Source organism: Pithys albifrons, chromosome 6 (assembly GCF_047495875.1).
Source record: "Pithys albifrons albifrons isolate INPA30051 chromosome 6, PitAlb_v1, whole genome shotgun sequence".
In the NCBI taxonomy this organism is placed as follows: domain Eukaryota; kingdom Metazoa; phylum Chordata; class Aves; order Passeriformes; family Thamnophilidae; genus Pithys; species Pithys albifrons.
The window spans coordinates 2567631-2595535 of NC_092463.1; the positions used below are offsets into that span (position 1 = coordinate 2567631).

At 52.1% G+C, this 27905-nt stretch overlaps 1 protein-coding gene across 2 annotated transcripts; it reads left to right on the forward strand.

Annotated features, from left to right (window-relative positions):
• Positions 1–531: 531 nt before the first annotated feature.
• Positions 532–27504, forward strand: GNG2 (G protein subunit gamma 2). Of its 2 annotated transcripts, none has more exons than XM_071557214.1 (4): positions 532–795; positions 21851–21917; positions 22892–23007; positions 24136–27504. In XM_071557214.1, exons 3-4 carry the CDS (start codon positions 22921–22923, stop codon positions 24262–24264), a joined length of 216 nt encoding a protein of 71 aa, XP_071413315.1. In that variant the 5' UTR covers positions 532–795; positions 21851–21917; positions 22892–22920; the 3' UTR covers positions 24265–27504. The 2 variants fall into 2 exon arrangements, with proteins under 2 accessions (XP_071413315.1, XP_071413316.1); XM_071557215.1 differs by having other exon boundaries at positions 21855–21917.
• The last annotated feature ends 401 nt before the right edge of the window (positions 27505–27905 follow it).

Consider the following 27905-nt stretch of genomic DNA (forward strand, 5'->3'; position numbering starts at 1 on the left):
GGTGGGTGCAGGGGATCTGGGGTCCAGGGGGTGTGATGGCTGCAGGAGATGGGGGGTCCAGGGTGTGTGATGGGTGCAGGGTGGGTGTAGGGTGTGTGATGGGTGCAGGGGGTGTGATGGGGTGCAGGGGGATGTGGCATCCAGGGGGTGTGATGGGTCCGGGGGATGTTGTGGGGTGCAGGGGGGGTGTAGGAAATGTGGGTGCAGGATGGGTGTGGGGTGCAGGAGGGGGGTACAGTGGGTGGGTGGGAGGGTTGGTGCGTGGCATGTGTGGGGTGCAGGGTCGGGGAGGTGAATGGAGGGCACAGAACAAGAGACTGGACGGGGACAGGAGATGGGCAGAGCCAGGGAGAGGGACCGCAGAGTGAGGGGCAGGGGAGGTGGCAGTGGGGTCTGGGGAAAGGCCATCTGCAAAAGCCGGGGGATCGCAGAGGAGAGCAGGAGTAGGAGGAGGAGTAGAGGAGGAGGAGGAGGAGGAGGAGGAGGAGGAGGAGGAGGAGGAGGAGGAGGAGGAGGAGGAGGAGGAGGAGGAGGAGGAGGAAGTCGGGGCTGAGCCGCTTCCTGTAGGCAGCGGGATGAGCGCAGACAAAGCTGGGTGGGGACTCGCCGCTCGGGGCTGCTGCTGACCACCCTCCTCCTCCTCCTCCGGCCGCATCCCTGCCGCCCTCCCTCCTCCATCCATCCCTCCCTCCATCCATCGCAAACCTCCGTCCATCCATCCATCCATCCCTACGTCCGACCGTCCGTCCCGCCGCCCGCCCCGCGGGGACCCGCGGCACCACCGCCCATCTCCAGGTACCGCCGGGCACACGGAGGGGAGCAGGGGCTGGGGGCACTGGGAGCACTGGGAGAACTGGGAAGGCTGGCACTGGCAGCACTGGCACACGGTGGGGCTGGGCAGGGCGGTCCCCACCCCCGCCACCCGCTGTCACTGACCCCCGTGGGGACCGAACCGCTCCCGAATCAGCAGAAAATCCCCCCAAATGCCGCAGGATGCCAATTTCCTCAATCCCCCCAACTCCAGGAGGACCCCCCACTGTCGGGGGTTGATGGGGGGGTCGCGGGGGTCCCTCCCCACGGGGAGCTGCGAGCCGGGAAGGTGCCTTGTACGAGGAGTTCAGTCTCCCAACAAAGGTTGGCTTTAGAGGGTTTGATCCTCCTTAATCAACTGATTTGCCATCACAGGGAAGGCTTTTTTCTGTGGATGAATGAGACGTAGTGTTCTTTCTTTCCCTATTTTTTTTTTAATCATGGGAAGGAACGGGGAGACTTTTCCCAATCCCAAATCCCTGCAGCAGCCTCTGCTGGGATGGATCTGCTCCAGCCTGGCTTGGAGGGATTACGGGGCGATGTCCATGCAGGTGGAGGGACATCCATCCTGGCATCCCTACAGCAGTGGCCCTCTCCCCACCATTTCTATCAAAAATCCTTATTTTTTCCCAGCAGTGGTTTGAGGGGCGAGTGCTGTGGATGAAAGAACTCCAGGAAAATCGCTGGGAAGATGCGCTCGGGGAAACCTGGTGGTTGCCCCAGTGGGAGGGGAATCCAGGAAAAAACTGACAGGGTGGAAGATTTGGATTAGAAATCAGGAGAAAATTGTTCCCTGTGTGGATGGGGGGGCTGTGGCACAGGGTGCCCAGAGAAGCTGTGGCTGCCCCATCCCTGGAAGTCTTCAAAGCCAGTTTGGATGGGGCTTGGAGCAACCTGGGATGGTGGAAGGTGTCCCTGCCCATGGTAGGGGGGATGGAATGAGATGATATTTAAGGTTCCTTCCAAGCCCTTTTGTGATTCTGTGATTCTTGCCTCCTTGGTGGAAAATGATTTATATTTAAGGCACAGCGATACCCCCTCATTAATCAATTAGTAATGAGTTACTAATGAGAACTTAAAGCATGGTACCCAAAGGGCAGGAGCAGGAATGATCTGTCACTGCTGTCCCTGCTGCCGCAGGTTCTCCCTGTTATTTCTTTCCCTGTTTCCCTCTGGCCTCGGCAGCGATCCCGAGCTCCCCAGCCACGGGTGGGAAAGGGGCTGGGATGGTGTGGATGGCAGTGCCACATCCCCTGGCAGCAGCCTGGAGCCAGGCACCCAGGATTTTTCCTTCTAACTGGATTTCCCTGAATGCAACTGGAGCATGGGATTTTAATCCTCTTTCCTACCATATGGCCGCTGGCTGGATTGAAATATGACTCAATTAATTATTGCCAGGAAAGCCCCGGGGCGAAGCCTTTCTCTGGGAGGAGGTTTGGAGGTGCTCCCGGGGTTATAATGGAGCTTTTCTCACCCCATGCTGTGGGATACAGAGGCACGTGGCTCAGCCCCATCCTGCCCCAGCTCTCTTGGCACCAAGTTGGGGCTTTTTCAGGCATTTTCAGCCTTTCAGGAGGGAGCAGGGATGCTGCTTGATGCTGGTCACACAATGTGCTGCCAGCTGTGACCTGAGTTTGGCAGTCTCAGCATCACCTGGATGATGACTGGAGTCAGCCTTGCCTCCAAAATCCAGTATTCCCAGTTTGGGAGGACCTGTGGATCCCCCCACCACTAACAGGGTGTCTGCACATGCCTGGCATCTCTCCCAAATTCGCTGGGAGCTGCCAGCTTTGCTCCCAGTGGTCAATAGACCAGCATTAGGATCTCATGCTGTTTTCTCCTTGCACTTGTGAGCTGGTGGTGGCCCCGTGGGGCACATTTTGGATTTGAGGGAGATAACCAGGCCTGCTTCACGGCATGGGGGTTATCAGGACCAGGAGCAGGCAATCCTGATGGGATTCCCATGGATAGATGGCTGTGAGCTGGTGAAGAAGCTCTATTATTATTAACGTTTGTATTAGTAGCAATCCACTATTATTCCTGCTGCTTTGTCACCCAGTGCCAACGTGGCAGCAAGTAGGAAATGCAATAAAAAGGCAACTCTGCTGAGGTGGGCAGTGCCATCCCATGTGGGGGCCCCGCAGATGTTCCTACTGGGATTCCAGAGCTTTGGCCTTGGAGCAGTGGTGGCTGAGGCACCACTTCTGCTCCTGAAACCCAGTGAGTCACCAAAGGAGGACAGCCAGGCACCAGCACAGGCTGTTACCATAGTAATTAGGGTTGGAGACACAGTGCTGGAGCCCCACAAACCCCTCGTGTCCCCAAAAAGTGCTGCCCAGGGGCATCCACGATGCTCCATCCTGCGAATCAGTGCCAGGATGCTCCAAGCCGGAGCGCTCATGGCATGTGTGGTGGCACCAGGGACCACAGGGCTGCACCTCCTGCTGCCTCCTGCTGGATTGCCCCCTTTTGGGTTGGGAATAAGGGGAAAAGCACCATTTTTGGCATGAGTTGCATCAGTTCTCAGCGTAACCTCTCCAAGTGTTTCACTCCTGCACCCGGAGCGGGATGTAGGAGCGGGATATGTCCGTGTGTGTTCCCAGCCAGCGCAGAAACAGGAGGAATGAGCAAAGGATTAGGGTGGCCTTTCAGTTTTTCCTGCTTTTCAGGCTCTTTTTTCACTGTTTCTCCCTCTCTGGTTTCTCGCTCAGCCCCTGTGTGGGGTCGCAGCAGCTGCTGGGAGGAGGAATGAGGGGGGAAGGCAGTGGGAGATGGTATCTCATGATACAGGACAGCATGTGGGATGCACCCTGGTCCATTGACCAGGGAATTTTAGCATTGCCCTTGCACAGATTTATTCCCTGCTCATTTCCAACACAACTTCAGCCCTTCCTAATGTGCATTTTTCCTTCTGTGTGCCACATGTGTGGTGCAAATTCCCCCCAAACTGGCTTCTTTAAAGCACAGGAGCAACTTTGCCCCCCTAAAACCCTGGGAAAAACATCCAAGGGGGGGTTGCTGGTTCTGCTGCTGGTGGGGAAGCATGTGATGGCTGCAGAGAACATGGGCTGTCATTCCCAGCTCTCCACACACTCCTGGCACAAGACGTTTGGCACTGGCCCCATGGAAAAGCAGATCTGAGCTGGAAGGAAGGATGGGCTCCAGCTGCTGGCAGAACATGGATTTGGCTCCATGGGGGAGCAAGGCTTGCTCCAAAACCCATCCAAAGTGTCTGGGATGGTGTCTGTTGAGCGTGGACTTTGGGTCAGGCCAGTGATTAATTAATGATGTCGTTGATTAGAGATGTGCAAACGAATTGCCAGCGTTTGGCAGGCTGGGAGGCAGCAGGAGCTGGATGTTGGATCCGAGAATCACAGGATGGCTTGGGTTGGAAGGGACCTGAGAGACCATCTGGAATGGACAAGGATGCAGCTGTGCTGAGGCTGAAGTCTCAAATCACTCATCTCCTGCATTTCATGATGGACTTTAAACACCAAACCAAATTTTTCACAGGCTCAGTGGGAAAAAACCTCCTCTGAAATGGCATCTTACCAACCCTAAAAAATCAGCCCCTTGCAGTTGAGATACCCTCGATAATTCCTGGGAAGCAGCTGCACCAGGACCTGCTTATCCTACCAAACACAATTAATTTTCACCTTACCTTGTCCTTTCCTTGCTTTTCACACAGCAGTTTTCTTGCCCTGTTGTCATCATAACTTGGGTTAATTAGGTTATCCAAGGGAAGGTCCAGGTGCTGCTGGATTGTGGTCGGAGGGTCCTGGCACCACGGGAAGGTCTCTGGGGTGGGAGGTGCTTTCATTCAGCATCCACAAGGCAGCTGAGCTGCAGTTTGGTCATTTCAGGGGTGCTGCTGTGCCCCCCAGAGGGGTGTTCCTGGCACAGCCAGGCACCCTGGGGCTGTGGATAAGCTCCTTTAGCTGAGTTGGTGTCTCAGTTTAACAGGTTTATCATCCTGCCCTTGCTTGCTCTCCCGAGGGCTTCAGGAAGGAATGTTGGCTCTGTCCATCCCATGATGTTCTCTATGAATGGCTCTCCTGGCTGGAAAGGTGCTGGCTGGGCAACTGGGTTAGTAAGAGGGAGTGACTTAGGTAGGAAGGAGAAGCCTTGCCTGAGTACTGGGATCCTGAGCATCAGTGCTTCTTCCTGGATTTCATGGAGTCTGTCCAAAGGGGAAAAATCCCTGGCAGAGCATGGGGTATTCCCACTACAAACTCCGCTGTGTTGCTGATTTTACCCCACGCCAGGCTGCTTGGCATCCTTCCTCCTCCTGCCTACAGCATTCTTCAACCAGGGGGGACAAATCCCAGATCCAAAGCCTGGCTGCTGCCTTCTGGAGCTCCCTAAGCCCATCCCTGCAGGCAGAGCTTCCTGTCCCCATCCTTATGGGCAGAGCTGCCTGTGCCCATCCCTGCAGGCAGAGCTGCCTGTCCCCATCCTTATGGGCAGAGCTGCCTGTCCCCATCCTTATGGGCAGAGCTGCCTATGCCCATCCCTGCAGGCAGAGCTGCCTGTCCCCATCCTTATGGGCAGAGCTGCCTGTCCCCATCCTTATGGGCAGAGCTGCCTATGCCCATCCCTGCAGGCAGAGCTGCCTGTCCCCATCCTTATGGGCAGAGCTGCCTATGCCCATCCCTGCAGGCAGAGCTGCCTGTCCCCATCCTTATGGGCAGAGCTGCCTGTCCCCATCCTTATGGGCAGAGCTGCCTATGCCCATCCCTGCAGGCAGAGCTGCCTGTCCCCATCCTTATGGGCAGAGCTGCCTGTGCCCATCCTTATGGGCAGAGCTGCCTGTGCCCATCCCCACGGGCAGAGCTCTCTATGCCCATCCCTGCAGGCAGAGCTGCCTGTCCCCATCCTTATGGGCAGAGCTGCCTGTGCCCATCCCCACGGGCAGAGCTCTCTATGCCCATCCCTGCAGGCAGAGCTGCCTGTCCCCATCCTTATGGGCAGAGGTGCCTGTGCCCATCCCTGCAGGCAGAGCTGCCTGTGCCCATCCTTATGGGTAGAGCCGCCTGTGCCTGTCCCCACAGGCAGATCTGCCTGTGCCCATCCCCATGGGCAGAGCCACCAGCTGCAGCAGGGACCGTGGGGCTGTTGGTGCCATGGGGACATCGGTGCCCTGTGCCACCACCGGCACCTCTGCACAGGGACACAGACCTAATTATGGCAGATGCCCAGAGTAAATTGGTGCTGAGAACCCCCCTCCTCCTCCTCCTCTGCCTGCACAGGAGCAGCTGGAGCCCCAGTTTTCCCACGGCTGGCACCTCGAGGAAAACAGAGGCACAGCTGGGGTGGGTTCTTGTGCTAATTATATAGTCGGGTCATTTCGGTGCTGTCGCGTCTCTCGTGCCAGCCCTGCTGTGTCAGGAAACCTGTGCTCCTCCACGACAGATCCCGTGGCTGGATCCATGCACTGCAGTGCCAGCATTGCTCCAGCCTCAGCCTTGGAATCATGGAATTGTTTAGGTTGGAAAAGCCCTCTAGGACTATCGAGTCCAACTGTTCCCCCAGCACTGCCAAGGCCACAAATGACCCATGTCCCCAAGTGCCACATCTACATGACTTTTAATCCCTCCAGGAATGGTGGCTCCACCTATTCCAGTGCCTGAAATTCCCATGCAAGGGCAGCTTTGCCAATTCCCTTTTAATAATTAGTGTTTTGGTTTTTTTTTGCCAATGAGCAGATGTGGCATTGAGTCCCTGCAGCCAGGAGAGAGCAGCTGTCGTGGTGGGACCCACGTGGCTCCCCCAGGATGGGCAGAGTGTCCCTGTGCACCCGACAGTGCCTGCAGGGATGTGGAGTAGCCGTGTTTTCTCTCTTCCCTGCTCCCATCTGAGCTGTGTCCCAGAGGAGAGTCTGGGAGCTGAAGGTGGATGAAGTGCAGGAGCGTTTAACTTGTGGCAGCATCCGCCTGGGATGGCACCAGGAGCCCTGCCTGGTGTCCGGGAGTCACAGCCTGAGGTGATATCCCCTTTGGGGGGATGCTGAAGGGATGCTGAAGGGATGCTGAAGGGATGCTGAAGGGATGCTGAAGGGATGCTTCAGGCTTTGGTTGTCTTAAAATCCTCCCTGTAGCCCTGAATTCCTGCGGACTGAGCCCATGGCACTAACTGTGCCTGTGGAAGAGTTGTGGTTTTGGGGTCATTTTGGGTAAGAAAGCACCAGCTGTCAGCAGATGGGAGATGCTTGGTGTTAAATTCCTTTTTGGACCTGGTGCCTTTGGCTTTCCGTTGGAGCAGGTGCAAGGAAGGGAGGGAATTGTGATGAAGAAGCTGTAGAGAGTCAGGAGTGCCAGAAATGTGTCTCCACAGATCTCCCAGGACAGCACCAGAGTGCCTGAGACATCTCATTGTTAGGGCTGTGTTGTTTTTGCAGCCTTGATGGCCAGTTTGGGGTAGAGCTGGGCTGAGGAGCACCCATGGGATGATCTTGGGGCTCTGGGCTTGTCCCTCTCCTTCCCTTAAAGCTTTGGATGAGTCTGGGTTTTGCTGAGGGAGAACCTTGGGAGATACAGGCAGGTGTTGGTCGTGTTGGTCTGAGTCTCCTGAGGACAGAAGAGATCCTCAGTGCCCAGAGCAAGTCCATGGAGATGCTCCAAGGACTGGAGCACCTCTGCTCTGGAGACATGATGAGAGAGCTGGGGGTGTTCACCTGGAGAAGGGGAGACCTCAGAACCCCTTCCAGTGTCTTAAAGGGACTCCAAGAGAGCTGGAGAGGGACTTTGGACAAGAGCATGAAATGACAGGAAAAGGGAGAATGGCTTCACACAGAGGGGAGTGTTAGGTGGGATATTGGGAAGATGTGACTTCTCAGGGATTTCTACCCCCTCACTGAGTCTGCAGCAGTTTGGGGCCCTTAACTGGGGGATCATCAGCCATCCACAACCTGATCCTCTTCTAGTCAGTCTCCAGGACTGTGCTGCTGGAGCAGCTCTGATCCCGCTGGAAAGTGCCCGAGCAGAGGTTTCTCACCTTGGAAAAACATTGAACATTGACCACCCATGGTGGATTCCATGGGTTTGTGCAGGACCTTGGGAAAAGGCCAGAGCTCCAGTGTGACCCTGGGACAGCTTTGGGTGTTCAGGAGGGCTTTAGGCTCAGTTATTGAAGTGCCAACGACCCCATTGCGCCGCATCCCTTGGATGTTTAATGTCGTGCAGCCGTGCTGGTGTTTGTGCGGCGCTGGCAGGGCCGGGACCATCAAAATACGTTGCATTATTTATCAGCTGATTTAATATAATTGCTGCTCAGCCTCACATCCTCACTCGGGGGGTTTGGAGCCGCCTCCGGTGCTTCCCTCGCTCCCATCTAATGCCGGCGGGGGGGACCCTCCCTCCTGCCTCCACGCTGTGAATAAAGAAGGGGAATAAAGGGAATAAAAAGATTATTTTAATGCAGCAACACAGGCTTATGGAGAGGTATAAGCAGCAAATAAGGGAGGCACTGATTATTGTTTTTTTAAGCCTAAATCTGAGCCCTGTGTAAGTGTTTCTGTTAAATGATGTAGAAGTTAGGCTGGCTGTGAGTCCATGCTGCTCCTGCATCCTGTATGGAATTGAAAGCCCCCAGTGAGCAGCTGCCTCCATGGATTTTGTAGCTAATACTGGGAATAATACAGAAACTGAGGCTTTCCAGCACCAGGCAGGCAGGGAAAGGCACTTGGGAAAGGACTTTGTGGAGTGTGGCCTAAATGCAGTAGTTTCAGCTCCTTTGGCAGAAGGATTAAAGCTCTGGGAGTGGACATGGATGGGGATAAATGAAGCAAGTGGGGCCACAGCTTGGCTGGGATGGATCGATCCCTGGCACATGAGGTTCAGTGGGAAGGGAGGGAATTCAGCACGTCTTTCACTGCTTAATCCAGGCTTTGCAGAGTTTCTTTGGCTTTAAATTTTTTATCCTTTTTTTTTTTTTTTGCCATGGAAGTGTAAAACCACCACCCAGGCTGGCAGCTCCGGGGTGGCTTCTCCTCCCGCCTGCAGAACATCGGTGTGTGCTGAGCATGTGTCATTCCAGATGCAGCTGGAATGGTGGGAAAAGCAGGGCCGTTGACTCAGCAGGAAGCGTGGCAGGGATGCTATGCCTGTGTTTTAAGGGAAAAACGGGCTGGTTCAGGGATTTGGGGCTCTGTGGGAAAACTATGATCTTGTGTGTGGAGGTTTGTAAGCGCTGAGACAGGGTGAGGATGGAGATGGGCTGGGGAATGGTGTGGGAAAGGCTCCGAGGGCACAGCTCAGGAGGGAAAAGCAGGTTTTGCTGTTTTGCAGAAGGATTGTTGTCAGGAATAATGTAGGTGGGTCAGGGCTGGAGCAAAGGGAAGCTGCTGAGCACAGGGCTGTGGTGCTGCTGCCTCTCAGTCCCACTCCATGTCCCTGTCCCAATTCTGCCACGCTGGCCGTGCCCTCCTCTCCTCATTCCGTGGGGAAGGACCCAGGTGTACTCGGCGCCTCCGTAACCAGGGCCTACTTTAGACTGAAATGCATTAGGTTCCAGGGGGAAAAAGAGGCAGCAGAGGGGCAGAGGAGTGAAATTTAATTGAGATAATATGGGTCAGCTCAGCGACCGAGGATGGAGCAGCAGCAACAACAACCTACTTCTGCCCAGCCAGCCCAGCTAACCCGGTTTGCAGCACTGCCAGGGCTCTGCATCCCTGCCCACATTCCTGCCTGTGTCCCTGCCCCAATCTGTGCCTGTGTCCCTGCCCTCATCCCTGCCTGCATTCCTGCCTGTGTCCCTGCCCCAGTCCATGCCCTCATCCCTGCCCTCATCCCTGCCCGCATTCCTGCCTGTGTCCCTGCCCCAGTCCGTGCCTGCATCCCTGCCCTCATCCCTGCCTGCATCCCTACCCAGATCTCTGTCCACATCCCTGCCTGCATCAGTGCCTGTATCCCTGCCTGTATCTCTGCCCATATCCCCACCCACATCCCAGTCTACATCCCTGCCCTCATCCCTGTCCACATCCCTGTCCAGATCCCTGTGCACATCTCTGCCCTCATCCCTGCCTCATCCTTGGCAGCATCCCTGCCCATATCCCTGTCTTCATCCCTGCCTATATCCCTGTCTTCATCTCTGCCCATATCCCTGTCTTCATCCCTGCCCATATCCCTGTCTTCATCCCTGCCCATATCCCTGTCTTCATCTCTGCCCATATCCCTGTCTTCATCCCTGCCCATATCCCTGTCTTTATCCTTGCCCATATCCCTGTCTTCATCCCTGCTCACATCCCCATCTGCATCCTTGCCCATATTCCCACCTGCATCCCTGCCTGCCTACCTTCCTTCACCCCTGACTGCATCCCTGCCCATACCCCTGCCCTCATCCTTGCCTACATCCCTGTCCATACCCCTGTCCAAATCCCTGCCCTCATCCTCACCCTCATCCCTGCTTGCATCCCTGCCTGTATTCTTTCCTTTGCTGGGCCATGAAATGTCAGAACCAGCACAAGCCACAGTAAATTATTTTTCGAAGTTATTGATTGTGAAAATACCAAATAGCACAGGGAAATTTTTTTCTCTTTTTTCCCCCTGTCCTGTTTTTGCCTCTTTTCTGTTTTTTTAATTGTTTTTCTGTTTTTATTTCCCCTGGTTTTTTCTCTCTTAATTTTTTCTCTTCTTTTTTTCCCTCTTTTTTCCCCTTGTTTTTTTCCCCTCAGAAACCTGCTAAACCCACCCCCACTCCTTGCCAATCCTCCACCTGCAGGTTGGGCTGTGGCCATGAGCAGATGCTTCACTCCTTTTACAGAGATGCCATTTGTGGTGAAACCCTCACAGGATAACAGGGTTTTACCCCATAACCCACGCCTAAAACACACTAAATAAAAAAAAATCACAAACCTCCCATCTCCATGTGGTGCAGCCTCTGTGTGAGTACTGGCTCTAAAGACACCAGCTCTGGATGCTGGGAAAAACCTGGAAAAGAAATAGAATCCCTGAATGGTTTGGGTTGGAAGAGACCTTGAAATCGTTCAGTCCAACAACAGGGACACCTCCCACCAGACCAGGTTGGTCAAAGTCTGTCCAGCCCGGCCTTGAACACTTCCAGGGATAGGGATAAAGAAGACAAATCAATAGACCAAGTTGCTCAAAGCCTGTCCAGCCAGGCCTTCAACACTTCCAGGGAATAAAGAAGGAAAATTAATAGACCAGGTTGGTCAAAGTCTGTCCTTGAACACTTCCAGGGATAGGGATAAAGAAGGCAAATCAATAGACCAGGTTGCTCAAAGCCTGTCCAGCCAGGCCTTCAACACTTCCAGGGAATAAAGAAGGAAAATTAATAGACCAGGTTGGTCACAGCCTGTCCAGCCAGACCTTGAACAATTCCAGAGATAGGGATAAAGAAGGCAAATCAACAGACCAGGTTGCTCAAAGCCTGTCCAGCCAGGCCTTGAACACTTCCAGGGGATAAAGAAGGAAAATCAATAGACCAGGTTGGTCAAAGTCTGTCCTTGAACACTTCCAGGGATAGGGATAAAGAAGGCAAATCAACAGACCAGGTTGCTCAAAGCCTGTCCAGCCAAGCCTTCAACACTTCCAGGGAATAAAGAAGGAAAATCAATAGACCAGGTTGCTCAAAGCCTGTCCAGCCAGGCCTTCAACACTTCCAGGGGATAAAGAAGGAAAATCGATCAATCCATTAATAAATAAGGAAAAAAACCCTCCCTGCCTTGTTGCTTCCAGGACAGGGATGAGAAAAGAAATACCAGGCAGCAGCGCCGGGAATTTGCTCTACAATCTCAGATAGGCTGTGACCTGTTTGCTGTATTTGAAGCTTGAAATAGAGCCTTATGAGTAACGTGGTTCAGGTGCTTATCACCAATTAATTAATTCTTTTGTATGGTGGATACCTAATTAAAGCAGTCTAAGGTAATTCCTGGGGGGGGCTTAAACTAATGGGCCGGTTAAAGGGGTTGTTTCTTTGCTGATGTAACTTGTTGGGTGATTCCCAGCGGTTGGAAAGGGTTATTGGGCTCTGTGTGAGAGTTACTTAAAATAAAATTCTAATAAAGGTTTGATCAGGGTGAAATCATCGGAGAACGATTTCTCATCGCAAGGGTTTCTGCAGCTCAGGGTTTCTGCTGCTGCAGGAGTTCTTTGGGAGAAAAAGATGAGGCTTGCACCGAAGAAAGGAGGAATTTGGGGTTTATTTTAGCTGAGAATTGATTGGCAGGAGGATAAGCCCATAACCCAGCAGAAGCTGCTGCAAAATCCACATGCTCCTTCCCAGTTTGTGCAGTCACATGAAGGTTGCCCTCTAAAAAATAGGACCTTTTAGCCAAATCAGGGCAGCTTTGTGTCTTGCCCCAATTCCCTCAGGGTGGCTGTACCCCCACACTGATGGGCAGGGGTTGGTAAGTCATGGCATCATTTAGGTTGGAGAAGGTCTATAAGATCATCAAATCCAACTGTTCCCCCAGCACTGCCGTGGACATAAATTTGGGATGGCTTTGCTTGAGGCTCAGGGTGGGTTTGGCCCTTCAGGAGCAGAGTTGACACAGGAAAATACCCAAATCCTCTTGGAATTGTGGTGCTGAGTGAGATGCCTCTGCCTTGCACCGCTCCCTCCATCTTCCCTTGGCTTTCAATCCTCACTTCCCATCTTCCCATAAAGATTTTATCTTAACCCTGGCAAATTCCTAAGAGCAGGATCTTAAAAGCTGAAACCCAAGGCTGGATCTGTTAATTAATGTGAAATAATAGCTCTTGGCTGCTTCCCTTAATTAAGGGTCAGGAGTTCAGAGCTGGATGGATAAGGAAGAAATTGTTCCTTGGGAGGGTGGGCAGGTCCTGGCACAGGTTGGGCAGAGAAGCTGTGGCTGCCCCATCCCTGGAAGTGTCCAAGGCCAGGTTGGACAGGGCTTGGAGCAGCCTGGGATAGTGGGAGGTGTCCCTGCCCATGGCAGGAGGTTGGAATGAGATGAGATTTAAGGTCCCTTCCAACCCAAACCAGTCTGTGATCTGTGTGCTGGAGACACTTTGCTCTGTCTGTGAGTGTTTGGGGAATTCTGAAGCTCTGTGTTCTCCTCTCTGCTGGGTGTTGTTTAAAATGTTATTAAATTTAGTAAAAAACAACCCAACCCAACCCTTAAAGCACTTTCGTTTTGGGTGAAGTGCAGGATGGGTGGTGGGGCTGAGCCCTGGTGGAAACCACAGGGTTGGAGGCTCTGCCTTAAAGCCCTTGGGAGGTGGTGCTGGGGGTGGTGGTGTGACAGGATGTGCCCTTATCTGTCCCTCTGGTGTCACCTGAATGTGACAGTCAAGGCCTCCCCTTTCTGTGTCACAGCATAAGCAGAGAGCATTTGTTATTCTGTGGTGTTTGGGTATCCTTATTGCTCAGTATTTGGGCATCCTTATTGCCCACTGTCTGGAAATCCTTATTTTATGTTACTTGAGCATCCTTATTCCCTGGTGTTTGGTCATCCTTATTCCCTGGCATTTGCACATCCTTACTGCTCAGTATTTGTGCATTCTTATTCCCCAATATTTGGAAATCCTTATTTTGTGGTATTTGGGCATCCTTATTCCTATCTATTTGGGCATTCTTATTTCCTGGTATTTGGGCATCCTTATTTCCCAGTAATTGTATATCCTTATTCCTCAGTTTTAGGGCATCCTTATTCCTCAGTATTTGGGCATTTCTTATTCTGTGGTATTTGAACATTCTTATTCCTAACTATTTGGGCACCCTCATTTCCCAGTAATTTGATATCCTTATTCCTCAATTTTTGGACATCTTTATTCCTCAGTATTTGGGCATCTTTATTGTCCACTATTTGGGCATTCCTTATTCTGTGATATTTGGACATTCTTATTCCCCAGTAACTGGGTATCCTTATTGTCCACTATTTGGGAATCCTTTTTTATGTTCCTTGGGCATCCTATTTCTCAGGATTTGGGCATCCTTATTCCCCAGTATTTGCCCAAGCTCAGGACACCCATTCTCCCAAATCTGTGCCCACCACTGGGTTTGTTCCTTGTGCACAAACACTTTCCCAGGTTTTCCACCCCCCAAAATGGTTTTCCATTCCAAGGGTACATCCCTGAAGGCCCTGGGAGGGGGTTGCTTGTCTTTCAGTGCATGCCCTGGTGGCATTCCTGTGGTTCTGGACCCCTGTGCCAGCCCTGGAGTAGGTTGATGCTCCCTCCCTGTGGTTCCCAGATGGAGAGAGCCAATCTCTTGGATGAATGGTGGCTGAAGGGACCTCAGCAGATAATCCCAGGCTGTGCCAACTGGCAGCTGATCCTTCACCTGAATAACCTTTAACAAAACCTTTAAAAATACTGTAAAAAAACAAAAAAAGGAAGTGGAGGGTGGTTCCTGTTTGCTTTGCTTTGAGCCGTTACGGCGCCTGTGAGAAAATAAAGAGCTGAGATTCTTCACTTTCATGTGATGCCCAGGGAGCAGTGACTTCTCCAGGCAAAAGGGACAGCCCTGCCAGACATGGAAGGTGAGGCTGGAGCCTCCTGACTCCATCTGGCCTTCAGGCATGGTTGGCTCCAGCACACAGTGTGTGGGTGGAGGGGACATCCTGAGCCAGGCTCTCTGCAAAGCCAACTTCGATGCTGAGCTCCTCATTTAATGTCCCAGCAAAATTAGGGATGGGAAAAATCTTTCCTGCAGCTCCTTCTTGCTCTATATGATTTGCATTGCCTTGAAAATTCCCAGCCCTGAAAGTGTCCCAGGTCAGGTTGGGCAGAGCTTGGAGCAACCTGGGATAGTGGGAGATGTCCCTGCCCATGGCAGGGGGTGGAATGAGATGGACCTGAAGGTTCTTTCCAACCCAAACCAGCCAGGGATTTTATGATTTGGGCCAAAATGGGCACCCATCCCACCTCATCTCTGCTTGGCAGGAGGGATCAGATGTTGGTGTGATAACGGAGCTGTTTCCATGGAAACAGGCTCATTTTCCACTCAGTTGTCTTTTAATTTATTTATTTATTTGCCAGCACATCTCTGACCTGTGAGCTGCTTTATAGTGATTTATACACCCTGTTGGACATCAGGGATAAAAAATGGCTGTTGGAAAAGGGAATCAAATCCCTGTGGATGGGGACTGGAAGCTTTGGCTGTAACTACCACTCAGGATTAAGGTTCTTTGCCCCACAAACCAAAGGGATGGGAGCCCATGGGCACAAATCAAGCTCAGAACATTTTCTTTCCCTCAGGAAATAATGAAACACATGGAATTTGGGTGTATTAAGGCTCCTTTCTCATCTAGATCTGCAACTGCTGTCGGGATCCACGCGACTACCCCATCTCCCACCCCCTGCAAATGTGGCTCTGCTATTTTTCCTTTTTGCCTGTAGTATTTTTATCCATTTCTGGATATATTTAGCAATTATTTTTTCAGCTGAGCCGCCTATTTTTAGCAGTGGCTTTTAGCAAAAGCAACAAGATGCCTGGCAGAGCCAGGCAGCCCCTCACGAGGGATTCCCACGCTCCAGCCGGCCGGTGACCGGCAGTGCCGGCTCTGGGGAGGTGGTGGCACCGCCATATGCTCAGTTATCCCTTCTGGATGCTGTGTAATGGCTGCTTTGGGGGAGGAAAAGGCAATTTTCAGGAGAGCTTATTTGCCTCGGGGAGGGGGATGCAGCGAGGTGGGCTGAGCTCAGCTGTTGGGAAGCGCAGGGAGCAGGAGAAATCCCAGTGTGAATGAGAGCTGGGATAAATCCCTCCATTACGCTACTCAGCCTGGCATCTTTTCTGGACCAAAATACCCTCCTTTTCTGGAACAAAGAAACACCCTTTACTGGATCAAAAAAAGCCCTGGGTGAGTGTTGTGTTCAGTTCTGGGCTCCTCAGTTGAGGAAAGAGATTGAGGGGCTGGAGCGGGGCCAGAGAAGAGCAACGAGGCTGGAGAAGGGACTGGATGTGGCACTGAGTGTCCTCTGAAACACCTCCAGGGACAGAGAATCCACCATGTCTTGATCCCAGTGGGATTGGATCAAGGGTTGGACTTGCTGATCTCAGAAGTCTCTTCCAATCCAACTGAGAAGAGCAACGAGGCTGGAGAAGGGACTGGAGCACAAGTGCTGTGGGGAGAGGCTGAGGGAGCTGGGGGTGTTCAGCCTGGAGAAGAGGAGGCTCAGAGGTGACCTCAGCACTGTCTGGAACTGCCTGAAGGGAAGTTCTGGCCAGGTGGGGGTTGGTCTCTTCTCCCAGGCACTCAGCAATAGGACAAGGGGGCACGATGGGCTCAAGCTCTGCCAGGGGAAATTGAAGTTGGAGAGCAGAAAGAAATTCTTTGCAGAGAGAGTGCTCAGGCATTGGAATGGGCTGCCCAGAGAGGGGGTGGATTCCCCATCCCTGGAGGTTTTTCAGCTGAGCTTGGCTGTGGCACTGAGTGCCATGATCTGGTAAAGGGCCTGGAGTTGGCCCAAGGGTTGGACTTGATGGTCTTGGAGGTCTTTTCCAACCCAACCCATTCTATGATTCTATGCCTGCCAGGTAGGAACAAGCCTGATCCCTGCTCTCCCCAAAATCCTGGCTGGCCCAGTGGGATTGACTCACTTTGCCACTAAGTGGGTGGAAAACACTGGGGCATCAGGGATGGAAAACATGATTTGTTAAATGAAATCAAGGCTCAGGGAGGCTCCTGCTTTCACCCCCAAAAGGAGCCGTTCTGGGTGGTGGGTGATGCTGCTTTTGGTCTTTGTGGTGAGGAACAGCAAGGTTTCATCCTGGCAGTACTTTCTGTTTCATTCCTGCTTTTCCTTTCAGTTCAGTCAGGAGGTGTGGTGGGAGAGAGCTGAGCAAAATCTCACTGGGAGATGAAAAAAGTCTGGAGAATTGAATCAAAGAACTGGGTAGGTTGGAAAAGCTCTCCAAGATCATGGAGCCCAGCTGTTCCTCCAGAACTGCCAAGGCCACCATTGACCCATGTCCCAAGTGTCACATCCACGTGGCTTTTAAATCCCTGCAGGGATGGGGACTCCACTACTGCCCTGGGCAGCCTATTCCAGTGCCCGCTCCTCCTATTCCAGTTCCAACTGGGAGGCACCAGAGGGTGGGTTTCACAGGTTGAAAACTGCAGAGGGCCACAGTTGGGTGGGCAAAGGCTGCAGACCCCAAGAGACACAGGAGGTGTCTCGTGACATCCATGAAATCTCACTTGTTGGCCATTTGCACCTTCAGGAATGTCAGGAAATGCTTTCCAAGGATGCTTAAACCCTTAAAATCATAGAATCATGGAAAGGTTTGGGTGGGAAGGGACCTTAAAGCCTGTCTCATCCCAGCCCCCTGCCATGAGCAGGAACATCTGTCACTAGACCAGGTGGCTCCAAGCCCCATCCAACCTGGCCTTGAACACTTCCAGGGATGTGAAGTGCCATTTTTAAAAACATTTAGGAGAATTCCACTCTCCACCCACATGCAAGTTGGATAAACCCCAAGTGTGGGAGGAGAAAACTTCTAGGAGGGAGGTTGGGCTCAGATTTCTGGGGTTTGGAGCTGGAGCTGGTGATGGAGCTGGTACAGGCCCCCAGATTCCAGGATCCTCTTTTCCCAAGCTCTTGCTCCACAGCCTTTCAGCACAGCTCTGCTCAGAGCAGGCTTGTGCTGATGAGGAGCTGGCAAATGAAGCCTAATGAGTGTTTCAAGCAGGGCTGGCAGCTCCAGGATGGCAGAGCCCCAGAGGAGCCCAGTTTAGGGAGGGAGGGAGGAGGGATGGCAGCTTAGCAGGAGGTCTTGGCATCAAGAAATGCTCCTTTTGCAGTGCTTTTTCTGGTTGTACGTGGCGTTTTGTGTGGAAATGCATCCAGAAATCAAGGGAGATGGGATTAATTTAGTGGGATTGAGGAGTGCTAGTTGTCCCTTGGCCCAAAGCAATGTTGGCTTTTAACTCAGAGCACATGAAATCCCAGTCTCATCCCATAGAGTAGCAACTCTCTGCTCCACACCCACATTTGTTGCTCCACATCATAGGAAAAAGCTGAAGATTTTGGCAAAGCTGGATAGAGCAGATCAAGGGCAGACATAGCCATAGATGCTGCATCAGTGCCCTGGGATCAGAATCATGGAATCATAGAATGGATTGGGTTGGAAAAGACCTCCGAGATCATCAAGTCCAACCCTTGGTCCAACTCCAGTCCCTTTACCAGATCATGGCACTCAGTGCCATGGCCAAGCTCAGTTGAAAAACCTCCAGGGATGGGGAATCCACCCCCTCTCTGGGCAGCCCATTCCAATGCCTGAGCACTCTCTCTGCAAAGAATTTCTTTCTGATCTCCAACTTCAATTTCCCCTGGCAGAGCTTGAGCCCATCGTGCCCCCTTGTCCTATTGCTGAGTGCCTGGGAGAAGAGACCAACCCCCACCTGGCCACAACTTCCCTTCAGGGAGTTCCAGACAGTGCTGAGGTCACCTCTGAGCCTCCTCTTCTCCAGGCTAAACAGTCCCAGTTCCCTCAGCCTCTCCCCACAGCACTTGTGCTCCAGTCCCTTCTCCAGCCTCGTTGCTCTTCTCTGGCCCCGCTCCAGCCCCTCAATCTCTTTCCTGAAGATCTGGGTTTTCCGTGCTCTTTTCCCAAATAAATCCCAGTTTTTGGTGCCTGTTTTGTCCGGGTACTGCTGGTGAAAGAATGAAATGTCATTCAAATATATCAATGGCTCTTCATTCAAGAGACATCAACAAATCTCAGTCGGTTAAACCTTGGTTGTAACAATGCCAAGGTCAGGGGTCCAATCCCCTGTGTGGGCCATCTACTTAAGAGTTGGACTCGGTGATCTCTGTGGGTCTCTTCCAACTCAGAATAGTCTGTGAAATAAAATATATAAATATAAATTAGGTGGGTTTATGGAGCTTAGGTACCAGATAGTAAAAATTAGCAGCAAAACTTCCAAGTCCAGGCATTTATTGCGGGTGCTTTTCATAGAATCATGGAATGGTTTTGGTTGTAAGGGACCTTCGAGAACATCAAGTTCCACTCCCCTGCCATGGGCAGGGACACCTCCCATCAGCCCAGGTTGCTCCAAGCCCTGTTCAACCTGGCCTGGGACACTCCCAGGGATGGGGCAGCCACAGCTTCTCTGGGCACCTGTGCCTGGGCCTGCCCACCCTCCCAGGGAAGAGATTTAATCCAAGCCAAGCTTCTGGAGCATCCTCCTCTCCTTCAACCCCCAGTGCCTTTTTACTAACTGCAGTCAACCAAACTACACCCCAGAAAGTAGATAAATCCTCAAGCTGGAGGCAAAATACCAATCATAAAGCTACAAATCACTGTGCTTCCCAATATTTCCTGTCCCCTATTGGCACTGGCTGATCTCGCACCTGGTGCTGTTGAGCTCAACTTTGCCTGCAGTGAAAAGAGTTTTATGGCACTCCCAAGGGAATACAGACAGTGTCTTATTTCCCTCACTTAATGGCATGTGTGCCTGGATAATGGGATTTGTGCCTTGGAGTCCACAGGTTAATGAGTCCTTACTCATTATTTTCGTGCTAATGATGTTTAACATGTCCAGTACATGGATATTGTCTCTTTTGGGCTCTGCCCTGTAATTACAACTCGCAATCTTGGCAGGTTGGTTTGATATTTGTCTGTTGGGCAGAGGGGCCATGAAATATTTGCTGCATGTGGAAGGGGTTGGATTCATTGAAAGGAATCTAAAAAAAGCTGGAGAGGGACTTTGGACAAGGACATGGAGTGACAGGACAAGGGGAATGGACTCCCTCTGCCAGAGGGCAGGGATAGATGGGATATTGGGAAGACATTCCTGGCTGGGAGGGTGGGCAGGCCCTGGCACAGGTGCCCAGAGAAGCTGTGGCTGCCCCATCCCTGGGAGTGTCCCAGGCCAGGTTGCATAAGGCTTGGAGCAACCTGGGCTGGTGGGAGGTGTCCCTGTCCACAGCAGAGGGCTTGGAACTGGATGATCTTTAAGGTCCCTTCCAGCCCCAATCATTCTGGAATTCTATGATAAATCCAATCCAAACAGAAAGACATGGAGCTTGGAGTTTACTCCTGGGGTTACAGTCAGGTGTCCTCAATTTGGGATTAAAAAAGCAGCTTTTGTGGCTGCCCTGTGTGAGCAGCTTCACTGACACCTGAGCACTTCTGGGCTGTGGTGGGGTTGTATTTTTGGTGCAGGATATTCACAAATTCACTTTAAGGTGTCACCTGCTCTTTTGTTGCTATTCATGTTGAAGGAAACCTGCTGTTGGTCGCAGAGTGAAAACCCTCTAAAACCATCACTGGCCCCAAACTGGTTTTAGTTTCCAGTTGAAGCATCTGTAGAAGGACTGAATGTGATGGGGGTTTGTGGGTGACTCCTAGGAGGGTCCTGCCAGGTGGCTGAGCTGCCCCTGGGTCCCCAACATCCTCTCAGCAGCCCTGGGGTGTCCCAGCTCACACAGGTGTCCCTTCCTCTGTCCCAGCAGGGTCTCAGGTTTCTCTAGCCTTGTTTTGGGGGCTGTTTTCCACACTTTAGTGCCCACAGGCATGGATGTAGTAAGAGCAAGGGAGGGTTTCCATGCATGAAGGTGGCAGCAGGGTTGGACATTTATAACTTTTTTAAGGCTGTAGGAGCTGTGTAGGTGCTCCCAGGAGTCCTCCAGGCTCCCATGCCTCCTGCCATGACCCTAAACATGGAGTGACTGAAATCAATGGAGTGACTCCCTGCCACTGGAGCATCAACAGGTCCTCTCTGTTGATGCCAAAGGAGTTTTTGTTCTGATTTTCACATTTTGTAGATTTTAGGAAAACAGTAGTTGTAGATTTTTAGAGGGTTAATATTTCTAACAGTTTAGGTTTAATGCCTTTCTATCACTACCCCTGTCCCAGAACAGGGAGCTTAAATTCCTTTAGTTAATTAATCTTGTTTAGACTCCTTTCCAAGGTAGAGCTGAAGGATATTAGAAGGCCTGCAGAATGAAACATAAACACAAGTCAGAGTGAGCCAGAAGTCAGAACTGGATAAACTCCAAGGGACCTGAGGAAGAAGAACTGATGAAGACAGAGGGTCTTGACGACCCCAGACCCAATTCCAGGGGGTTGGACAGGGGTGGGACTGGGGCTGGACTGAGAAATGTGTAAAGCAATGATTGGAGGGATCTTATTATAAAAGCCATGGAAACTAGAACTGAGGGGTGCATGCATGTCATCATGCCTTCCTGTGGGCTGTAGGCCCTGTGATATTAAAGGACCTTTACTTTTTATCTTACCCTACACTAATGTGCTCAGAGTCCTGTTTTTGGGGAGGTGTCACTCACAGCATCACTGTGAAGGGACACAACCTAGAACTGTTTAGGTTGAAAGAGCCCTCTCAGAGTGAGTCCAACCATTCCCCCAGTGTTGCCAAGCCCACCACTAACCCATGTCCCCAAGTGCCACATCCACACGGCTTTTGAGCCCTTCCAGGGATGATAATTCCATTAGAATAATCTCTGTGGCATCCAAAGCAGCATCTTGGCTGGTGGTGTGTTCACCCCAGCAGCCCAATGCCAGCTGGGTGGCTCACCACACCATCATCCACTCCATGGCTGTGCAAGGAGAACTGGAAGGAAAAGCAGGAGAGTTGCATCCTGCTGCTCAAACTTCTCTCCAGCCAAAAAAAAAGAGGGAGAGATGAGACAAACCAGCTGGAGCTAAACCCCAAGTGATGGCACCAAGCTTTGCCTGGGGACGGCAGATCCAGCCAGGAGCTGGGGCTGTTGGGAGCTGGAGGATTTTGGCAGCATTCCCCAGGGGATGCTCCTTCTGCCCTGCCACGTGCTCTGTGCACCAGACAGTTAAATCCATGCCCTGTCCCTGTGCATCCTGTGAGCCACGAGCCTTGGCTGCAGCAGCCCTCGGATCCTTCCCTGCCCACTCCAAACCTCCTCCTGTGCCGAAAACCTCCCTGAATGCAAACAAATAATGCTGCTGAGGGCTGTGCTTGGGGGGACACACAGAAGGAAACCCACAGCTGCTGTGCTGGGCATGGCACTCGGTGGCTGTGAGGCCACTGGGGCTCCTGGTGTCATAAATCTGGAATTGAGTGACATCACAGCACCCTACCTGGTTCCTTCTGATTTTGTGTTCTCTTTGTTCAAAGGTAGTGAGCGGCCAAGAGGAGCAGATCTTCCCCTAGAGGCACAAGTCACCAGAGAGACCAACTTCTGGTAAAAAATAACCTCCTTGGGCTCCTCACCGGGCAGGGGGGCTGGGGAGGGGTCTCATCCTCAGTGCCTGGCTGGCCCTGGCATGACTTGCTCTCTGAGCACAGGCAGCAGTGCCAAGTTGATTTTTTCTCTAAGTCCCAGGATAAACCTTGTCCAAACACTCTTATAATGGGCTTAAGCTGGACATGCCCTCAGCTTTTCCTTAAAACACCACGATTCCCTTATTTTAGGGCTGTGCCATCTCAGGGGTCTCGCTGTGCCCTGCTCTTGCAGGACATCCCAAAAAACCCAATATTTTGGAGCTGGCAGGCAGCCCCAGTCAGGCAGGAGCACAGCTGTGCCTCTGCTGGAATATACTTGCTGCTTGTAAAATCCTCAGCCGCCGGAGGAGCGGGATGCTGGAATTCTGGCCGGAGCTCACTGCTGTTAGAAGGTGATGGAAAAACATCCGTGATGGAGCCGGCAGGGACTTAATGAGTGTCCCCCGCATGCCTGGGGTGGAAATCTCGAGAAACAGGAAACTCCAGCATCCTGTTTAGCATCTCAGTGTTCGAGTTGGCAGCAGGAACAAAGCGAGGGAGGCCAAGGGACACGGGACTCACGCTGGGCACCGGCATGGGCTGGATGGAGTGCAGGGAATGAGCCTGGCAAGGCAGTTCAGGCTGCTGGGGGGAGCCTGTTCTCTGATTTCCTTGTTGCTGTCACAGGCTTTCATGGAGCAGCAAATGCCAAAGAAAAGCTCAGCTGGGTTCCAGATGGTCCCAGTGAGCCCAAAGCTTCTCTCTAGGGACCATGGGGACAGCACAGGAGGGGACCACTGGCAGTGGGTCACTTCAGCTCCCTGCCTTGGGTTTGCATCTCCCACCCTCACCCCCTCATTCCAATGGCTCTAACACTCCACATGTGCAAGCCCAAGCCATGATTTGGGGAATTCCAGGGCCTAGCAGTTGATCCACATGTGTTCATGCCCACAGCCCATCCGGGGAGCGTGCCTGGCCTGCCCATGGCTAGCAACAACACTGCCAGCATAGCGCAAGCACGGAAGCTGGTGGAGCAGCTGAAGATGGAAGCCAACATCGACAGGATAAAGGTAGGGAGGCTCAGGATCTGGCTGGGGAATGCTGGGAGGTGGTGGCCAGGGCTGAGCAGCTGCCCAAAGTGCATGGTTGGAGCTGGGATGGGGTGCTGGGTGGTGTTTATGGAGTGATTCCAATGGCCATGGCTGGGGACAGTGAGTCAGGGAGAGGCTTGCCCATGGAATTATAGAATCACAGACTGGTTTGGGTTGGAAGGCACCTTATAGCCCATCTTGGTTCAACCCCCTGCCGTGGGCAGGGACACTTTCTAGTAGACCAGGCTGCTCCAAGTCTCAACCAACAGTCCTAGTGATGGAAGGCAACTGGAAGCATCACCTAGACCCCTGCCAAGGAGAGTGGGAAGGACTGGCTGTTCCACTCATCTCCTTGGGAAGAGGTTAAATCTAGGGAGAGAAGTGCTCCAGGGGTGGCTGCTGGCTGCAGACACATCTGAGTGCAAGCAGCACCTCACCTTTTGGGGCCAGGTGAGCTCCAGTGGCTCAGGAGCTGCTGCTGTGTCCAGAATAGTGAGGCCATTGGCTGAGCAGAGGAAACGTTGCTGTGCAAGTCCCTGTCAAGGGATATGGGGGACAACTGGCAGGAAAAAACAGCTGGTCCTTGCTACAGTGAAGCTGGGTACAGGATGGGAATGGGTGAAGGATGTGGAGGATGGGAATGGGTAAAGGATGGGAGTGGGTAAAGGATGGGAGTGGGTAAAGGATGGGAATGGGTGAAGGATGTGAAGGATGGGCATGGGTGAAGGATGTGAAGGATGGGCATGGGTGAAGGATGTGAAAGATGGGAATGGGTGAAGGATGGGAATGGGTGAAGGATTTGAAGGATGGGAATGGGTGAAGGATGGGAATGGGTGAAGGATGGGAATGGGTGAAGGATGGGAAGGATGCTTTTGGGAGCGTGTCTGAGAGGTGAGCTTAGAGCCCAGTGGTTAAAAACCAGCCCTGAACACAGAAGTGAAGAACCAGCCCCACCAACGATGTGCTGTCAGGTCATTGGTCAGGTTCTTGTTAAGGGTCTGATGTTTTTCCCAGGGATGCTCCAAGCCCAACCCTGCTGGCAGCATCTTTCCAGGTGGGATTTTCCCAGCACAGGCTGTCCCTAATACAGGGCTCCTTTCATTGCAGGTGTCCAAAGCAGCAGCAGACTTGATGGCGTACTGCGAAGCCCACGCCAAGGAGGACCCTCTATTGACCCCCGTCCCGGCCTCAGAAAACCCCTTTAGAGAGAAGAAGTTCTTCTGTGTGATCCTGTAAACCCTCGAGGAGCCTGACGGGCACTCAGGCCACCCTGAACACTGATGTAGAGTTTTTAGGAATGGGGACGACCTGCTAGTCCGCAGAATTTAAACAAAAATAAGTAAAATAAACGGCCTGGAAGCTACAGAGATGTGCATGTTTAAAGAACCTGGCCACCTTTGGGGGAATAAGATGATCTGCATTGCAAGGCAAAAGATCTGAAGTCTGTAGAGTTGCCTAGAAAGAGAAAAAAAAATATGTAAAGAATAAATCTGTGTCACTTTTCTGCTCACAAAATTGTTTGATTGTTCCATATTTAAAGCACCAGAGCTGTGCTGAGCAAAGTAACTGCTAAGGACGTGTATAACCTTCTTGGAATGATATTGTTGGGTTTTTTCCAAACTAATATTTTTTATTTAAGTTGTCAGATATATAGCAACAGGTTAGGTGACTATGATGTTACTCAATGTTTGGTCTTGTGCTTTTTAATTTCTGGTGGTAGCACAGCAAGGGGGATTGAGTGGCCCCGCGGGGACACTGGCAGCTCCTGCCTGTCCCCCACGTGCTGGCAGCTCTGTGTTCCTGGCAAACCCCACTTTTTACCATTTTGTATGTGGTTAGCTTTGGTTCTGCAAGTAAAAGTGGTTCATGTGTTGTGGTTGATGCTTCATACTCCTGTGGCAACGTTCAGTGGTAGTGCATGAGAGTTTGTGTCCATCCATCTGCTCCAGATTTTTCTTTTCTATTTGGCTGGTGGAAGAAGCTGTAGGGAGGAGACTGAGGCGATTCTGAAAGCAGAGAGAACTCCTCTGATGCCTTAGATGTGCCTGAAATACCTTCTGCCATAGGGCAGGTGCCAGAACCTGGGTGAGGGGGCTCGGGGTGGCCCCTGCCCTGGGCATTGCGGGGTAGCTAAAAATTCAAAAATCAAAGTCAACCACTTCTTTCCGGGTCTTTCCTTTCTCCTACACCTCTGTGCCTCTGCCCTCCTCGCCCTGCTCTTTCAGCTTCCTGTAGCACCTCCTTCCCTTGGGGCTGGAATGCTGCTCTGCAGTGGAATGTTGCTTCATTGTGGGATGCTGCTTCATGGTGGGATGTTGCTCCACTATGGGATGTTGCTCCATGGTGGGATGTTGCTCTGTGGTGGGATGTTACTCCACCATGGGATGCTGCTCCATGGTGGGATGTTGCTCCTCTGTGGGATGTTGCTCCTCTGTGGGACGTTGCTCCATCTTGGGATGCTGCTCCATAGTGGGATGTTGCTCCACGGTGGGATGTTGCTCCACCATGGGATGCTGCTCCTCTGTGGGATGCTGCTCCTCTGTGGGATGTTGCTCTGTGCTGGAATGCTGCTCTACCATGGAATGCTCCTTCATGGTGGAATGATGCTTCATGGTAGGATGCTGTCACATGGTGGGATGCTGCCCCACCATGGGATGCTGCCCCGCCATGGGGTGCTGCCCCACCATGGGATGCTGCCCCACCATGGGATGCTGCCCCACCATGGGATGCTGTCCCATCATGGGAGGCTGCCCCACCATGGGATGCTGCCCCACCATGGGATGTTGCCCCACCATGGGATGCTGTCCCACCATGGGATGCTGCCCCGCCGTGGGGTGCTGTCCCACCATGGGATGCTGCCCCACCATGGGATGCTGCCCCACCATGGGATGCTGCCCCACTATGGGGTGCTGCCCCGCCATGGGATGCTGCCCCGCCATGGGGTGCTGTCCCACCATGGCATGCTGCCCCACCATGGGATGCTGCTTTGTGGTAAGATGCCTCTGCCTCTTCCCACACCCACCGACCCCCATTCCCACCTCACCACATTGGGAAGGGGCAGGGGAGCAGCTTGGGGAGCTGTGGGGTCACCCCTTCACAGAGGTGCCTGATACCCTGTTTACACACAGCCTGAGCTCCCTGTCAGGCTGGGCAATTATTCCCAGCTGCACTTCATCCACTCTCAGCTTTTGGGGACGCGCCACCTTTTTGGGCTCTGCCTCGGGTTCACAGTTCTGAGGATGTGGCTTGTCTCTCCTTTCCACTGCTAAACACCTCCTGGCTTTCCCTGCTCTTCTGCACTCCTGGGAAACTTTGGGAATCCTAACTTTGGGAATCGTAATGTGGGGATCTGAGTGGGTGTCTGATAGGGATTTGGGGGTCTGTGGTGACCTTACTAAACTAGTTCTGAACCAGGTATCAGCTTAATCCCTGTGGATTCAAGAGGGCAATAGTCTTTAGGTACCTTTTGGTGACTCTTTCTAGCCCTTAGCAAGTGCTTTTTGGTTTTTCTACCTTTTCATACTCTTTTTCTAGTCTTCTACAGAGATCAGTTGTTCTTACACTGGGCTCAAAACCTTTGGCATCTGGGAATGTTTATATGCCATGAGTAGCATAGATGGTCCCAGCCCTCCCATGGTGGCTTTTGGCCCCCTCCAACCCCCAATTTTGATCTTTTTACTACAGTTCATGTAGCTTTAGGATGAAGGATGGATGAAGCCATTTGCTCTGCAGCTGGTTTCACTCTTGGTGTTACCAAGATATGTAAATACCCCATCCTGGGTTTTGTCTTTTCTTTTTACCGCTGATTTACCATCACAGAGAGTGAAGTGCAGCCGGTCTGACCCGGGGCTCCCACCCTAACCCTTCTCAAACACTGTCATAAAGTGGTTTGTAATAATTTTTTTAATGACTTGCGTATTTTACAACTCGAATTCTTAATAACTAAACGATGAAATAAACCTGCATGAAGAGTATAGGGAGTGGGGAGGGGGGGGGAATTTTGAATTAACCCAAACTACTCATTGAAGGTGTTTTACGTTGCTGGGCTTTATTTTCTGTTGGTAGTGGTGTTGACATTGGTGTGCAGCCAGGTATTTCACCCCAGTATTTATATTTACACAGATATGCCTTTGTTAGCCAAGTAGAGATCGCCTGCCAAGATCATTTTCCCTCCTCAGTGCAAATACCAGCCATCCCTCCACCCCGATGCTGAATTTCCAGCGTGGTATCAAATGACATTCAACCCCCAGGCTTTTAAAGAAAAATATCTGGAATACTGGAAAAGGACTTTTTTTTTGTCTGCCAAGGATGCTGGTGATGGGGGAAATCCATTCCCTGGGTGCCAACCTGCCACTGCCAGGTGTTTGGGAAGGGGTGGTTGTGAGAGGAAGCCGGGGCGGGGAGGTCGCTGTCATGATGTCCATCCCACGTGGTCTGTGTACTTGTTGGAAATAAACTTTTGGATTTGTTTCAAGACTTTGGAGATGATTCTCTGTGCTTGTTGACCTCTGGGGAGGTGGGTGCTCATCCTGATGGAAGCTGGACCCTGTTTCCATGGGGTTTGGGGGGGATCTCCCTGACAGGAGTTTTGGTGTCTGTTGTGAGGAGAAGTGAAGCCTCCCAGGATTTCAGCCCATTTCCAGACACAGCCTTCTGTTCCCACAGGATGAGCCAGCTCAGGGGAGAACAGGCTCGTTGCTGGGACATTGCTCCTTGTTCAGAAGTTGAGAGACACCTAAAATTTCTAACTTCTTCATTGTCTGTCCCTTCTTCCCTCTCCTTCCTTCTTCTCCCATCCCTGCCAGTCAGTACAGGTTTTCCCAGGTAATTTGGACAAGGGCATGGAGTGCCAGGACAAGTGGGAATGGCTTCACATC